This window comes from Zonotrichia albicollis, chromosome 4, assembly GCF_047830755.1.
Source record: "Zonotrichia albicollis isolate bZonAlb1 chromosome 4, bZonAlb1.hap1, whole genome shotgun sequence".
In the NCBI taxonomy this organism is placed as follows: domain Eukaryota; kingdom Metazoa; phylum Chordata; class Aves; order Passeriformes; family Passerellidae; genus Zonotrichia; species Zonotrichia albicollis.
In genome coordinates, this window is record NC_133822.1 from 74,128,068 (window position 1) to 74,144,965 (window position 16,898).

At 50.3% G+C, this 16,898-nt stretch overlaps 3 protein-coding genes across 25 annotated transcripts in view; 2 read left to right on the forward strand and 1 right to left on the reverse strand.

Moving 5' to 3' along the window:
- Positions 1-2,080, forward strand: part of C2CD5 (C2 calcium dependent domain containing 5) — a 54,052-nt gene extending 51,972 nt beyond the window's left edge. For all 23 annotated transcript variants that reach the window (XM_074540148.1, XM_074540149.1, XM_074540150.1 and 20 more), the window contains one exon: positions 796-2,080. In XM_074540148.1, the coding sequence (XP_074396249.1) occupies positions 796-921 (126 nt within the window). In that variant the 3' untranslated portion in view covers positions 922-2,080. The remainder of the gene's footprint in view (positions 1-795) is intronic.
- On the reverse strand, positions 1,781-13,352 carry LOC141728876 (uncharacterized). The gene is made up of 2 exons (XM_074540172.1): positions 10,931-13,352; positions 1,781-9,859 (listed from the first exon to the last, which is right to left on the reverse strand). The coding sequence occupies exon 1, from the start codon at positions 13,350-13,352 to the stop codon at positions 12,426-12,428; it is 927 nt and encodes a 308-aa protein (XP_074396273.1). The 3' UTR covers positions 1,781-9,859; positions 10,931-12,425.
- ST8SIA1 (ST8 alpha-N-acetyl-neuraminide alpha-2,8-sialyltransferase 1) overlaps positions 12,864-16,898 on the forward strand; it is a 97,882-nt gene continuing 93,847 nt past the window's right edge. Inside the window, exon 1 of the mRNA XM_074540171.1 lies at positions 12,864-13,808. Within this exon, the coding sequence (XP_074396272.1) occupies positions 13,564-13,808 (245 nt within the window). The 5' untranslated portion in view covers positions 12,864-13,563. The remainder of the gene's footprint in view (positions 13,809-16,898) is intronic.

A 16,898-nucleotide genomic window follows, 5' to 3' on the forward strand; every position in this document is an offset into this window, starting at 1 on the left:
ACAATTGCACAGTAGTGCAGAACTTTCTTGATATTTCTGATGTTGCAGTGTAGGATTTCCATCCTAACTCCATGTAAAGTACCTGGAGTTGCTGATGTAAAATGCTCCATTTAGTACATAAAGGGACAAACCTTGATTTGTGAAGACAACAGCAGAATATTCAGTAGATTAAATTTGTTCAAAACAGTAAGGAAAGCAGGTACAGATGTGCAGATATTTCACTGTGGTGGTCTCCCAGGAATCCCACTGCATGTTTGGCAGCACACAAGGGAGCACATAGAAAAGGAGCTGGCACAGGTTCCCTCAGCAATGAATTGCGGTAATTTGTCCTGCTGTGGATCCGTGTTGATTTTTCTGTGCAGGTGCATTAGCAGCTCTGAGTGAGCACAGCCCCTGTGGCAGGTTGGCGTTGGGTGCCTGTGGCTGTTTGGCGTTGGGTGCCTGTGGCTGTTTGGTGCCTGTGGCTGTTTGGTTCCTGTGACAGTTTGGCGTTTGGTGCCTGTGACAGTTTGGCGTTTGGTGCCCGTGACAGTTTGGCGTTGGGTGCCCGTGACAGTTTGGCGTTTGGTGCCTGTGACAGTTTGGCGTTTGGTGCCTGTGACAGTTTGGCGTTTGGTGCCTGTGACAGTTTGGCGTTTGGTGCCTGTGACAGTTTGGCGTTTGGTGCCTGTGACAGTTTGGCGTTTGGTGCCCGTGACAGTTTGGCGTTTGGTGCCCGTGACAGTTTGGCGTTTGGTTCCCATGACAGTTTGGCGTTGGGTACCCGTGCCAGTTTGGTGTTTGGTTCCTCTGCAGGCGCAGTGTCTGATCAACGTCAGCGGCGACGCCGTGATCTTCGTGCGCGAGTCGGAGCTGGAGGCGCTGCCCGTGCCGGCTCCCACGGCCCAGCCCGCGGGCTCTGCTGGGGACGTCACCACGTGAGGGCACCGCGCTGCCCTGCCCAGCACCGAGGCCGCTCACAATGGGGAATCGCCGCGTTTGCATCTTCACCGTCAGTGTCTGTGCATGGATTCACGGCCCAGCCCCAGGACAATCATTCTTTGTTGTCGTGTGACTGAGGTGAGTCGGAGCAGGAGCTGCAGCTGAGCTCTGCTCCTTTATTCCTGTTCTGGCCTCTGTGAAACCAGGCAGCACGTGAAGCACTCACAGGAGAACGTGGGTTAGAACAGCAGGCATCTCATGGAACTGTGGAAGGAAGGAAGGAAGGAAGGAAAAATTCTGTTCCATTTTGAGCTGTTCAGTGGGACCATGCTAAGTTGTTATTCAGAACCATTTCTGAGTGTGTGTGTTGTCTGTCTGTCTGTCTCTGTCTGTCTGTCTGTCTCTGTCTCAGGTCAGGGTGGGAGGGAGGGGCCTGAGAAGTCTGGGCTGGAAACCTTTGATGAAGAAGGGAGAGATTTGTGTGCAAGCCAAGGAAACATGGGCTGGACTCTGGAATTCCTTTACATCATAGAGTGTGGAGAGAAAAAGCAGTACCAAAAAGTTACAGTTTTCATTTCTGCTCATTGAAAGTATGTTTTCTTACTTTGTTGTTGTTCTTGTATTTGGGAGCTGGGGGCTGTTGTTTGTTTCTTTAATTGTTTTTTAAAAGCTGCCAGACCACAGTGCTGTGATCCTGGGCATCCCTGTGGTGGGACAAAAAAACCCCAGAACACAACCAAGAGTTGAGGGTGTGTCTGGTGCTAACACAAGAGGTTCCCTTCAGTATTGACAAAGCAGATCTTTTCGTTATTGAAGACTTGGAGAAAGAATTGTCCTGAGGTTCATTTTCCTGAGGCAGGATCTGTTTCAAGGATGACACAAACAGTCCCCCAAAAATGAGTTGTGCAGAGGTTATCCTGCAGCCTCTTCCTGTTTGAGTGCCTGGCTAATTGGAGATTGATTTATGTGTCTGACACTGGTTCCACTGGGGTCTTTTTGTTCTTTTCCAGTGCTGTAGCTGGGAAATTAGGGTACTGCACAGACAGGAAATTTGTCATTTCCAGTAAAAGTCTGAAAGGTGATGATAGTCTATTGTAAAAAAAACCAACAGAAAACCATTGATTTGAAGATGCATTCTTGCTTAATTCTGACAACATTGTACATGGAACTTGAACAAAGATGTAAACTTGAATGTAAATATTCTGTTTAGATTTGAAATTAAGCAATGGCATGATTATTTGTTAAAACTAATTATTTCATTGTAAATGAGCATGAAGATCATTCTTGCACAATAAATATCTTTATAAAATTCGCTGTCTTAATGTATGTGCATGAGGTGAGTGTGTAAGCTGGGTGCACTAAAGGTGTCCCAGCCCCATTCACGTCAGAGGAATCTGTTGTGTACAGCATGTTACTGAAACCTCTGTCCTGGGCTGCAGAGAGAGCCTGCAGGAAAGGTGGGAGGGGCTGAGGGACAAGGGCAGCGGCTGCACACTGGCAGGGAGGGGTTTGGGTGGCACATTGGGAAGGAATTCCTGCCCGTGAGGGTGGGCAGCCCTGGCACGGGTGCCCAGAGCAGCTGGGGCTGCCCCTGGATCCCTGGCAGGGTTTAAGGGAGGTTGGATGGGCTCAGAACAGCCTGGGACAGTGAAGGTGTCCACTCCCAACATGCACCCAGCAACCTCCTCAGCACCTCCCCTCTCCTCCCAACAGATGAACTTTGAAAGCTGTTCCAGCCCAACCCATTCAACGATCCTGTGATTCTGATAGGTTGGGGACTCATTATCCTTTGTGTTTCAAGTGTGTGAATTTGGCCCTTTGCAGAACGCATCACTGACACAGTGAAATCATCTTGCTGAATTCTGTAGCTGTTGCAACCAAAGCTGCCATGAATTAATTTGTCTGTAGATAGCTGCAGCTCTTGATTGTTTTGCAAGGCAAATCTTGTTTCCCTTTGAAGCTAATGGCAGAATGTGAATACTTCAAAAGGTCTTGGAGTGGCACAAAAAGTTGTGTGCAGCATGAGTATTGAGCATGAAGCATCTGCAGGAGCACACTGCAGGAGCTGGCTTTGATTCTTTCCCTTCTGAGGGATGCTGGTTGCTTCTATGGAAGCATTAATGCCATCTTGTCTGTTCTGGCTGTGAAAATGTCACAGCTTCCTCTAGTGGGTTTCTGCAGACACACAGGAGCTTTCTTATCTAGAAATTTTAATTATTCTCCAATTATTACTCCACAAGTGACAGATTCAGTTTTTAACTGAGTCACAAAATTGTCACTTCTACTTCCTTTGTCAGTCGTGCAATGACAAAGGAAAAATCCTAACCTCCACCACATGGACATTGCTTTTTACAGTCTGACATTATTTTAATAATGTAATTAGCGTGGCATCAAATTCAGTGAAGTTGTTGTTTACTTCCCTGGAAGAAAGGTTAGTTATGATTTGTCTAAACTCATCATAGATTTTAGACTTTAAGAAATGCAAGCAGGCCCCTCTGAAATAAAAGGAGTCTGTGCTCCAGCAATTAAATCTGAGTCCAAATCAAATGGGAATGTGAAAATAGCCTGGACAGAAATCTGCTCAGATCCCAGCACAAGCAATAATTCAGATTTCACCTGGTTGATTTTCCCTGATATTCTGCAATAAAACAGCTGCCTTGTCTCATTGAATTTAAAGAAGCACACAGTCCAGAGTTTCTGCAGTTACAGAGGTGTGTGGGACAAGCAGCTGGTCTCTCAGGCACCCTGGCTGTACTTTGGGGACAAATCTGGCATAAAAGGAGTGTTGCAGCCGCGCAAGCACAAAAGGTGCGTGGCTTTAGTGCCTTGTTTGGTTAGGAGTTCGTTCAGGAGGAGCAGTGCCACGCTTCTGCAAGGGCTTTGAGGAAATCAGAATAAATATTTTGGGAGCAAGTTAAAAGGTGGTGCTTACAAAGGAAAAGAGCTTGGTTTTTGTTCTTTCTTTATGCAGTCCTTGCCCATGGAGTAACACAGGGAGCAGTTTTTCCCTCTGCCTGCCCAGGTTCCATCTGGGATGGGTTCTCAGCTGCTGGCTGCCCTTAAACCACAGCACTGCCTGATGATGCTGCTGGGAAAGGGAAAAATGCACACTCTGATGACAACCACAGATATTTTTGGCTGGCTAGACACAGATCTAATTCATATGATTTGCTTGAATGGTATAATTATGATATTAATTTTCATCATGTTTCCTAAATACAAATGCAAGTGCAGAAACAGAAAACTGAATTGGCAGCCAATGAAATGCAGTTAACACACAGGAAATAGCTCAGACTAAAGTAATTTGCAGATTATGAGAATAGGTGGGAGTGAAGCAGCAAGAGAAAAGGAAAGTATGATATATGGAGATGACAAGAAATCAAATCAAATTAAATTTTACTTCTATGCATTTTACCAGCTATGCTTACTTTTCACATAAGAAAATCTCATATTAGCCCTGACTACCTTAATGACAAGGGATTCAAATTTTTTTTGACTGTTCTCTGGAATCATGTCCAAAATAATTCCTCAGTTGCTAAAATGAGGGAACTGAAGGCACCTGAAGCCCCAGAACAGTCAGAATTAGTGAAAAAAATGCAGTCATGCAGAGAATAGAAGTGTGTATGGCTGGAAACCGGGGCACAGAACCGGAGACATTGGGAATCAAGTTCTGGTCGGACACACAGGTAACGCAGAGGCCAATAAAACAGTGGGTGGCTGATATAATGGTAACTATGTAATTTTTGGAATATTTAAAGTTGTGTTTCGGTTAATTTCTATCCTATGAGAAAATAGAGTTAAGTGAATTAAGACACTGCTGTACAGTGCTCAAGTGCTCTTAAGTTAACAATCAGGGGAAAGAAAATCTGAACAGACACACTGAAAATCAGCTTAACCTCTAAATGCTCCCCATTTTTTTCCCCACATTGTGACAGATGTTTCAGTTCCCTGTGAAATTGGATAATACACTTGGTTGAAGTTGGTCTAAAAGATCCTTCCTTTATTAGAAGGGATGATGCATAGTTAGCTCAGAAATGTCTTGCTGAATTTCTCTAGGTTAAATATGATCTTCCCATGGTTTTGTAACAGTATTTTAGAGCTACTGAATCGTTTGAGTTGTGAGTGTTTAACCCCTCTGGAAATCTGACACCTGAGGGCATTTCATGTTGAACAACCACAAAATGAATCACTGGAATTAGGCTTGGAATATTTTGAACTCATCACCCAAAAATTTGGAGACATTGTTTGGACACACGGTGGCTGAAAACCCAAGGGAATCTGCTCCTGCAATCTGTGTCGTGCAGGGCAAAAACCAGCTTTTGAATTAATGTAGATGGCACCCAAGGCAGAGCAGCACAAGGATATAGCTTGATCCCAGGGCTGGGATTTTGCCTGAGTGTAGCCCTGATCCCTGCTGCAAACGCAGCAATCTCAAATCCTCTGAGCCCAGTGACAGAACACCCTCTGTTCCATCAGCATCACTTGCAGACTGACCCAGCTGTCCTTCCACATTCACCTCCTCAGCCCCCATGAGCAAACTTATCCTTGTAAAGCTACAGACAGATGCAACGAAGCTGCCAGATTTCCATCTGAGGAGTTATCTGCTGATTCACCATTTGCAGTTTGGAAAATCCGTGGAAGGAGAAGAAAGGCAAGATGTTTGATGTTTGTAGTTACTGTAAGCGCAGCACACAGCATTGTTTGCTCCAGTAAAGGCTCTGGGAGCAGCAGAGTTTCTGTGTCCTCCAGGTCTCAGCTGTGGGAAGTGTTTTGACAGCTCCATGCACGGTGTGGAACTCCACGTGGGCAGAGCTGTGTTTTCTGGTTGCTGCTGAGGAGAGCCTTTCCAGTCTGCCACAAACCCCAGGCATGTGAGCTCGTGTTCCTGCCGAAACAGCTCCTTACGCTGCCACTCACTGCCGAGGGAGGGAAGCTGATCCTCGCTGGGGCTGGGCACTGTCACCCTCTGGAAATGCTCCCTGCTCCTGGCGGGACACCCCATGCCAGCTCCTGTCCCAAAGCTGTGGCACAGCTGGCACTGGCACCAAACTGGGCACTGTCACCCTCTGGAAATGCTGCCTGCTCCTGGCGGGACACGCCATGCCAGCCTCCTGTGACACTGTGGCACAGCTGGCACTGGCACCAAACTGGGCACTGTCACCCTCTGGAAATGCTGCCTGCTCCTGGCGGGACACCCCATGCCAGCCTCCTGTGACACTGTGGCACAGCTGGCACCAAACTGGGCACTGTCACCCTCTGGAAATGCTGCCTGCTCCTGGTGGGACACCCCATGCCAGCCTCCTGTGACACTGTGGCACAGCTGGCACCAAACTGGGCACTGTCACCCTCTGGAAATGCTCCCTGATCCTGGTGGGACGCCCCATGCCAGCTCCTGTCCCAAAGCTGTGGCACAGCTGGCACCAAACTGGGCACTGTCACCCTCTGGAAATGCTGCCTGCTCCTGGTGGGACATCCCATGCCAGCTCCTGTCCCAAAGCTGTGGCACAGCTGGCACGGGGACCACACCGAGCCTCCCTCGCCCCCTGCACTGCCCAGCCCTGGGAATGGGCACTGAGCCTCCACTCCAGGGCACTGCCCCCAGCCCTGCTGTGCCCTCACCCAGCCTGCGGATCCACAGGGAATGAGTGCATCTCCATTTCCTCTCTGAAGGCAGACATGGATGTCCCTTTGTGGAGCTTTCTTTTCCCTCAATTTGTGATGACAGTGACTAAAACAATAGCTTTTACCACAATTTACAGCTTTCTCATGCCCTGACAGGAAGGAGCTCGGTGGTTTCATGGAGTTTGGTTGAGTGGCCTACATTCCAAAGCTGTTTCAAAGCACCTCACTATGCTTTTTTCCCAGCTTTTTTTTTCACGTCTGTTTGAATCTTCAGGTATGCAAAAGTCATCGTGCCATGCAAGTAAGGGCTTTATTTTAATAATTGATTTTTGAATGGCACTCAATAATGTGTTATCTCAATTCAGACTGGTTATTTTACAGAGCAATGTATATTTTGATCCTTCCAGTTCAGCAGAAATCATGTTAATGATGGCAGAATTACACCTACCAGGTGACTGATTATTTGCACATCAAAGATTTTGTTTTTTGCTCAGTTTCTGATACACTGCCAATTTTCTGTTACCCTCTCCAAAGGTTATTCTTTGTGCAACACTGCTAAAATACTGTAAACTTATGATGTCATATTCCTCACAAAGTGACCAGGCAGTTTGAAAGGTATGCTGAGTCTCCAAGTAAATGGCTCTGTCGATATTTATGTTCCCAAGCAGTTTGTGTTCTCTCTTAGGCTCTCCCACCAGCTGGCTGAACCAATGACTTGTGAGCCTCCTGTCCTGCCTGGCACGCCTGGCAGTGTGACATTTTGTGAGACAAAGCCATCCATCTCCTGGGTCTCCTCTCAAGAGAGAAAACTCTTATTTCCCTGCCTCTCAATGGTTTACAGGACTAATCTCAAACAGAGGCAAAGCACAGCCCGTCAGATCTTCCCAAAGGGATTCCCATCTGAGCAAGCACCCTGAGATAAACAGGAATGGCGAAGCTCCCCGGCCCAAGGTGTCCGTGTGTCTGCAGCCCGCGGTGGGATCGCGGTGTCCGGCAGCTGGCAAGGGCTGCTGAGCGCTGGGAGGCAAAGCGCGGCTCAGGCTCAGCAGAGCAAGGTGCGCGCCGGTCCCTGGCTGCTTTCCTGCGCTTTTAGCCGCGGTGTCGCTGCTGTGTCTGTGCAATAACTGCAGGTCCCTGTAGGAGGCTGCTTTCCCTTGGAAACCACACGCACTCCCTCCTCCTTCCCTTGCGGTTTGTATTGTCACCCAGCGTGAAAAACAATACTCAGCTGTTTTCAGTTTCATTCAGTTCCATTCAGTTTTCAGTTGTCCTTCGATGGACAATGTCTGTGCCGAGCCTTGCTTCCATCTTAATTGTATTTGTGAAGAGACAGAATACATCTTCACTATTGTTTGCCCATTAACCAAACTTTAAATTTTCTGCCTGGGTCCCAATGAAGTGATGCTGCCTAAACTTGGAGTCATTAAAAAATCATGATGATCTTGAAGCACTTCACTAAGTGTCAGAACTAAGGATCATTAGTGATAAGAAGATACAGCAACAACATTAACAAGTTTGTTCCTCTCTTCTGCTTTTCTTCTACTCACTTCATCCTGGTCTAGAGGGATTACTCATTGTGAGACCAAATTTATGATGTTCCCCTCTACATCAGACACAACCTTCTCACAAACAGGATTCTTAACCAACACTGAGAGGTGTAGGATGGCTTCCTGACAGCAGCTGCTCAAATTGAAACCTCAGCAAATGCCAGACTGAGGTCAGGATCTGTCGGAGCTCCCGAGGAAAAGGAACTGCACAAACAAGGGAAGAGCCTGTGTGCTTCAGAGATGTGTTTGCAGTCTCTGTGCATGTGGGTGTGCATGTTCCATTGTGCCTTTTATGTGCATTGTATTGCCTTCACAAATTGTGCATTGTACCACAGGACCTTCCAGCCACAATATCTCTGGCACGTCAGTTCTAATGCCCAAAGTCAGAGAATAGTTTGGGCTGGAAGAGCCTAAAGGATCATCCAGTTCCACCATCCCAGGTGCTCAGAGCCCATCCAGCCTGGCCTGACCTTCCAGGGCTGCTGCTCTGGGCAGCCTGTGCCAGGGCCTGCCCACCCTCACAGGGAAGGATTTCTTCTGTAAACCAAACCCAATTCTGCCCCTGTTTGAGTCTGAACCCATTCCCCCTTCTCCCACCACTACAGCTCCTGATCAAAGTCCCTCTCAGCTTCCTTCTCAGCCTGTTCAGATGCAGGAAGGCTGCCATGAGGTGTTCGTGCAACCTCCTGTTCTCCAGGCTGGACAGAACTGGACTGGTACTCCCCCAGCAAGTCGCTTACCCTTCTGAGGAGCTGTCTCTGTGAGTAATCTCATTATTGCAGCACAGCTCCCTCCTGCTGACGGTGAGCACAAACCCATGGAGCTGCACAGGCAGGGATTTCACCCACAATTTCCCTGGACTCGCTTGTCTTCACCTTACTGGTGCTCCTGCCCACCCACATCCTACATGGGCACTTTCACCTGCATTAAAACTTGCTAAAGAGGCATCCTGAAGCCAGAGCTGTGGAACAGAAGCCTGGGTGTTATGCCTTACTTCAATAATGTACAGCAGTGATGGAAAGCTTGTGAAAATTGCCTGTGTAGAAACACATAAAATTCCATTTTATGAGAAAGCCTTCTTTCCATGCAGAACCAAAAAGCAAAGTACCTGTGGCTAATGCCTTGACACATTCCTTGTCATTACTCCTGCATGTTTTCACTCATTCTCGTTCCACCTTTTTACCAGGCAGCATCACTGTTGGCATAAAAAGGTGTTTTCAAAATCCTTTCAATGCTCTCGTAGAAGAGATTCTGAGTTTTAGAGAATGAGCTCTGTCTTTCATCAGTAAGTGTTTTCCTCCATTTTGTGCTTCACTCTTGTGCATTCTGACTCCTGTGTGCAGCTGGAAGGGTGACTGCAGATGCTGTCACAGCAATGGCACTGTCACAGCATGACAGCTGGGGGAAAACATGTGGCAAAACTGGTGATGTTTTCTCAGAGGACTGGTACAACTGGTACAAGCCAGGTAAAAACTGATCAGCCTCTGGACACCAGGACTTTGCAGGAATTAATTTGATATTGTAGTTACAACTCTCCCCTTTAACAGGACTATATATAAACTGTCTGTCAAATCAGGGGCTTAAAATGCTTTATCAGTGAGAACATACATTTGTGAGAACATACATTGTGTTTTCAACAGAGCTGCTGAGCCACTTCTGATAGGGAGAGGCACAGTGGGAATTTGCCAACAGGGCAGCTGTGCACCCATTCACACAGTCCAGTGTTTGTGCTGTTCTTACAGAGGGAGATCCAGGTGCCACTTTCAGACCTGTGTGAGAAGGAGTTCAGAGAAATCAGCCTGTTCACAGGTGACACCACACCAAAGCTGGCCTACAATGACAGTTCAGGCAGTGATAATTTCTGATTATTTTTGTGTTGTACACTGGGTAAAAAAATCCTGTACCAGAGGAGCACTGGTTATTTGTGGCAGTGGGGAATAAGGGCTGGGGTCCCACAGAGTGCTTACTTTGCTTTCAGCTTCGTTTTCCCCTGAAAAATAACATCCAATTTTCACACAGACTCTACTAACACAGCATGAAATCCTTGCAGAACACAGGGCACAGCAGAGAGCAAGGGATTTTAGCCAGGTGGTAACGGATGCATTGGGAAGGTACTGGATCTGCCAGGAACAGGGCATGGTGACATTCTCATCACTAAAAGGATGCCATGCCCTGAAAACTGATTCCAGTGCAACTCTCCTGCTAAATCTGCAGAGCAGAAAGTGTGTGGGATGCTGCAGTGGAGGGAAATTCCCTGTTATTCTGGGAGTGAGAGCTGAGGGAGTGCAAAGACGAGGTACAGGGGATGCCTGTGGGAGTACACGGAGCAGGGAATGAAAGCAGGCAAAGCTGCATCCTCTGGAGGATGCAGGTGTAAACCTCGCCAGGGTTCTGTGCTGGGAGCGAGGGCAGGAAGGAAACCTGGATTCTGTGGCTGGGAAGGCGATGGCGGAGCAGAGTGTCAGCTCCACCCGCAGGGCAGCCGAGGAGCGCGGCAGGGAGCGCAGGGATGCTGCTGCTGCTGCTGCTGGTGCTGCTGCTGGTGCGTTTTGGGGGGAACCGGGAAATCCTCCTCAGCACGGCGCCTTCCTGCCCACCGAGAGCGGCCACGCTGTGTCACCCGAGCGTTTAAAAGGCGTTCATTCCATGCTGCCACTCTGCTGCTTCTTAAAGGCACCTCTCAGAACAAATTTATTGTTTTTTTCCCCTGTAGTGGTCAGACCCTGCCCAGGATTACCTGGCCCTTCTGGCTGGGAACTTACTCAGAACCAAGTGACGGACATGAGCTTAAACTCACCGTCAGTCTCACTGATAGGGAGTTCAAATGAGTGGAGTCTTACCTGAATATCAGCTTCCCGCTTCAGTTTAAAGATGTGGATTGTTGATCATCTCTGTATCTCCTCAGCAGTTGCAGAGTGTCACTGCAGGGTTTCAGGCTGTTTGCTTGTAAACAGGGCAGGAAACGCTCAGGGATGTCTCACAGGATCACCAATAAAAGATATCCCAAAGTCTTGCGTATATTGGGTGTACTTAATTCATTTGCACGCTGAAAGAATAAGTCATTCCTGCTTTCTCTTGCTCCTTTCCACTTTCTCAAGCAGCACAGAGCTTCCAGTCTGTCTCCTCTCAACCAAAGGTGAGCAAACAGTCAGGATCTAATCTGGGATACAGTTCTGTTCACCTTACTTTCAATCACTTTTTTTGTTTTACTTTTGATGGCTCTAGCTCACTATGTTTTGAATTAGTCTCCAGAGACTGAATGGTTCTGTATGTTTTTAACAGACATGACTGAACAGATTCTGGTTTATTCTGCTGTTGGTAAATAATTTGCTCACCAAAATGAAAATATTTACCTGGTTCTAAATATTTTTGCCTAGAGGCTAACCCAAATGCCTTGCTCAGTTTCTTTTCCCATTTTTTATCATTAGAGAACACCTATAACACTCCAGAAACTGTAGCATACCAAATATGAATGAAAATTATATTTCTTCTGCAATTACACGTTTCTGGCATTTTGATGTTCATCAGACATTATGAAGTGTTGTGTTTGTCAGTGTGTGTTTCTGCACAGCAACACCCTGTGAATGAGAATGTTATTCCTTCTCTCAAGCACTGAAAGTGCATTGAGATGTCCGGGTTTATTTTTGCACAGAGAACTCAGCATGTTGGGATCTCTAGCTGAAAACACTGTTGAAACGCCCAGCTAGTATTTATGGTATTGTACAGCTGCCTTAGAGCCAGGAGATACCAAACTAACTGTATCAAACTTTCTTTGTGATTTCCTTCCTTCACCCCACTACCCCCTAATTCCCTTAATTACTGCTCAGCCCCGAAAGCTGCCCCAGAACAGCCAAGGCTCCGTGTGCTGAGGGCCTGGAGAGCACGGGCTGCTCGCTCAGGGTCCGTGGCAGGCTGCAGCCTTCCCCAGGGGCTCTGCAAGGTGTGGCTGACATGGTCAGCACAGACGGATGGGCTGGACCTGCCTTCTGTGCAGGGACTAGAGTGGCTCTGAAGGTGGGATCTGCCACTGAGACACTGAGAGGAGCTGAGCGTGTCTCCCGTGTTTCAGCCTGATTATCAGAGAGGTGCTTTCTGCGGCTGGGGTGGCTCTGCTGGCATGAAACCATGGCACTGGGATTTAGGAGGGCTGACGTCTGCATGGGGCACCCTCACCCTGGTGTGCAGAGGGATTCCCAGAGGGAAGCTGAGCTGGGCACTGCCACAGCTGTGCAGGGTCACGCTGCTGCTCCTCGGTTTGTGGGTGCTTCCCTGCCAGCTCTCCCTCTCTCTGAGCACTGCAGCACAGCCCCAGAGTGCTGGGGCACCACCAGCCCCTCACCGCGCTCCCCTCACAGAAAACCAGAGAATATCCCCAACTAGAAGAAACCCAAAAGGATCATCGAAACACAACTCCTGCTCCTGCACAGGACAGCCCCAAGAACCCACCGTGTGCCGGAGAGTGCTGTCCAAACGCTTCTTGAGCTGTGTGGGGGCTGATCCCGTGAGCACATCCCGGGGAGCCTCTGGCAGGGCCCAGCTCCCTCTGGGTGGTGACACAGACACCGACACAGCTCCGTGTCCTTCCCTCGGCTCCTTCAGGGGCACCGCGGGGAAGAGAGCGGTGCTTGTCCCTGTGCTTCCCCTCAGAGGGAGCTGCGAGGTGTCCGCCAGCCCCCTCAGCTCCAGGCTGCCGAGAGCCAGCGCCCTCAGCGCTCCGTGCAGGGGCCCTGAGGGGCGGGCGCTGAGGGACGGGCTCGCTCTGCCCATGGCTCTGCCGTGCCCCGCTTTGCTCCGTCCTCCCGGAGCCCCTGAACCCGCGGATATTGCTGTGGCATGTCCTTCGTGCGGGACACGCTCTGAGCGGGCGGGGATCGCGGCCCGGCGCTCTCGGCTGGGCCCGGGGGGCTCCCGGCGGGGGAGGGAGGCCGGGCCGGGGCGGGCGGGGGTCGGTGCCGCCGGGGCGCCTTGGAGAAGCTGCGGCCTCTGCCGGGGAAGGGAGCCAGGCGCCGGCAGGGAAGGAGAGGGAGGGAGAGCGGCCGGTGGGAGCGAGCCGAGGCCGGAGCGGAGCTCCCGCTCTCCCGCTTTCCCCCCTCGCTCGGTGCCCGCGGCGGGGCGGGGCGGGCGTGGCGCCGAGCGGAGCCCGCAGCACCGAGGTCTCCGCTCCCTCCCTCCCTCCCTCCCCCGGCGGAAATTTACCGGGTCGGTACTCAGCGAGGGGCTCGGCAGGAGGCGGAGGGAGGGCGGGGAGCGGCGGAGCATCATCTGGCGGGGAACGCGAGGGACCAAATGACTGTGAGCAAGGGCGGCAGCCGCCACCGCCGCCGAGAGAGCAGCGAGCCGCAGCGGCAGCAGCAGCCCCGCTCCCCCGCGGCGATGGCGGCGGGCGGCGGCGGGGCTGAGCGGAGCTGAGCCGGGCCGAGCCGCGCCGGGCCGGGCCGGGCCCCCGCCCGCGGCCCCGCATGGCGCGGGCCTGATGTCGGAGCGCGGCCCGGAGCCGCGGCGGCGCTGCGGGAGCAGGAGGAGGATGGCGGGGCTGCCGTGGAAGTGGCCGCGCACCCGCCTGCCCGTGGGCGCCAGCGCCCTGGGCGTCTTCGTGCTCTGCTGGCTCTACGTGTTTCCCGTGTACCGGCTGCCCGACGAGAAGGAGATCGTGCAGGGCGTGCTGCTGCAGCAGGGCAAGGCGTGGAGGAGGAACCAGACGGCGGTCGCCCTGTTCAGGTACCGCCGTGCGCGGCCCAAGGGCAGCGGGGACGGGCAGCGGGGGCCGCCAGCCGCGCCCGGAGCCCGCCCGGCCGCGCCGAGCCCCAAACTTTATTCCTTCTGCCCCGACCCTTTGTTCTGTCACGGCGGGCGAGCAGGGCCCCTTCTGCCCCGCAAAACTTTTTTTGGGGTGGCTCCGGTGGCTGCGGGGGGAAGGGGCTCGGCGCGGGGATGGAGGCTCGTCCCCGCAGGGATGCGCTGCCGGCGGGGTGAGCGCTCCGAGGCTGCGGCGGCGCCCGAACAATGGGATGCGTCTGCTTGGCGGATATCTGAGGCACCGAACAAAGCTCCGGGGCTGCCAACAAAGCCCGGGGCTGCTCGGAGAGAGCCTGGCCCGTGCGGCTCCCGGGATGCGCAGGGAATCATGTCTGTGCAGAGAACCTGGGATGCTCAGGGGTGTCTGTGCAGAGAACCCGTGGTGCTCAGGGATGTCTGTGCAGAGAGCCCGTGCGGCTCCCGGGATGCTCAGGGATGGATGTCTGTGCACAGAGCCCGGGATGCTCAGGGATGGATGTCTGTGCACAGAGCCCGGGATGCTCAGGGATCGATGTCTGTGCACAGAGCCCGGGATGCTCAGGGATCGATGTCTGTGCACAGAGCCCGGGATGCTCAGGGATGCTCAGGGCTGGATGTTTTTGCCGAAAGCCCGGGATGCTCAGGGAAGGTTTCCGTGGATGTCTATCGGAGCAGCCTCGGGAGGCTCCGCGCTGCTCCTGGGCTCTGTGCGGTTTGTTACGGAAGCCACGTGAAAAGGCACCTTTTCTCTCTCCTCTCTGCTCCTGACGTGGCGGGGAAATGGCGATAATCCCTGGGGCTCGTTTCGCCTTTTGCCCAGCTGCACACGAGAGGGGGAAGCGGCAGCCGAGCTGCCCCCGCTGCAGCCGAGGAAACCCAGCGGGTCCCTGCGCTGGGCAGGAATTTCTAATCACTCTCCTTTAAAAGCGGCTGCAGTGGAGACCTGCGTCCCCTCAAAAATTCCTCATGTTTGGGTACAATACAGGCAATTGGAAGAGAAGCAGATTTCCCTCCCTTTCCCGGAGGGAAGCTGGTTTTTTGTCCCTGTAGCAAGTAGCAAAGTATGGATGAGAGTGAGTGGTAATCCGAATGCCTCCAGAAATACCCTCTTTAGTAAAATTCAAGGGACTTATTTTCTTTTTTTAAAATAGTTTTGTTTGTTTTTAAGTGGCGTACAGATTTATTTTAAATTCTTCAGTATTTTCTGAAGGTATTTGCCTTTGTCAGGAGCTGGAGCTGATGTTAATATCAAGCTTTATATCTTGTCTGCTGGGATCACAGAATCCTAGCAGTTCTTGAAATGCACACGTGTTGGGTAGCCCCCAGAGCCTGGAGGAAGTCTGAGCAGTGATGGGTGATGAGCAGCAATGTGCTGATTCTGTCTCATTAGGCAGGCCTGGAAGAAGTCCTCCCTTCAATACAGAGCTAGCAACAAGGTCCAGATGCAGGATCCCTCTCCTAAAGCACTTAACTAACACTAGAAGCTACGTTGATCTTCTTGACTATTAGTTAATCTTGATCCTGTGCACCAAATTCCCCCATTTCTGGGGGTAGATGAATCCAGCTTTTTAAAAAATTGTCCCATAGGTTATGTAGGAAAGAGTTTGGTCTATTAGTTGTCATGGTAGTAAACAAAATGTTTGTAAAGTGGTAGTGCTGCTGCAGCTCCAGTGTACAGAACAGTTTCAGATCATTTCCACCACATGGTTTAGTAACAAACTCCGTGTGGCTTACCAGCTATTCCACTTGCCCACATGTTTTTCTACTCTCCAAGCATAGTGATTATCTCACAGATGCTATTGAAGAGAGTCTCATGCAGTAAAAGGAGCTGTTGTTTCTTGTCTGAGCCTCTTGATGAGTTCTTACAGTGCTAAATACTATGAACTTTAAATCAACCTGCTTCAAAAGTAGTTTTAAAGAGAAATTGTATGCTGGAGATGTGTAGGGAGTATAGTAAACTGTATTATTCCAACACTTGTGAAGTAGAGCTCTATTTTTGCTGCTTTAATTTGCTTCTCTTCATGATGGAAGATTGTGAAGTTGAAGCCCATGTCAGGCAAGCTGCTGTATATTTGAGGTTTACAGAAACTCTTTGCTCTGCTCCTGCTGTCCCTAAGCAAGCCAGCTGTAAAAACTCCAAATTTAACTTTCTGCTGGAAAATTCCAGAGAATGTCAGTCTCTGTTGGAATGGGAAAGGAGGGATAGAGCTTCACAGAAAACCTGCATGTGAACTTTCAAGTAATATGACTTTCCATAATAGTCTAATATTAAGTACTCTTTAATGTATTATTAATAAAGTATTATTGAAGAACAGTGTTAGTTGCTGTTCTCCCTAGCCCTCCTGCCACATTCTGGTTAACAGGCAATTTTGGTTTCACTCAGTTTGAAGCATAAATTGGAATTAATCTGGGCTAAGAATCCAGTTCTGCTTTGTGCAACAGAGTGGCACTTGTGGGATTGTATAGCCAGGCTCTTTCTGCACAGAGCAAACCCCTGCTGGGTTTGGGACTTTCTCCTCCCATAGACTCACTGACCCCCCTTGCTGAAGTGGATCTTGGGGAATTAATTTGATGAAATCATATTTTTCAAGCCTAAGAAAGACTATTCCCCTTCACTTCTGTACCAAGGAAAACTTCACTGAGTGACTTGGCGAGTTCAGCCAAACCTCTGGGGTAGTTTGGGTTGAACCCTGGCAGCCGAGTGCAGGTTTAAGAAGGGCCAAGCTCTTATCTAAAGTCCTTTCCCGTGAGCTGGGAGCAGCCAAAGGCCCCTCAGTCTCCACTGCTGCTTCCTTCTCCTCTCTGCAGAGCCAGAGACCTTCAGGAAAGATGTGGCCCCTTATGCAGGACCCCAGACTGGCCTGGTTCTCCTGGAATGATTCAGTGCGGGTTTTGTGTTTGAATGCATTTCCAGAACTGCTTTTCACATATAAATACCTGCATGATTAGCCATGGATGCCTTTCAATTTCGAGAGGTTGAGGGTAGTCCTACAGTGAAAGCATCTCCTGTCTGACAAATGCTGAATATTCTGT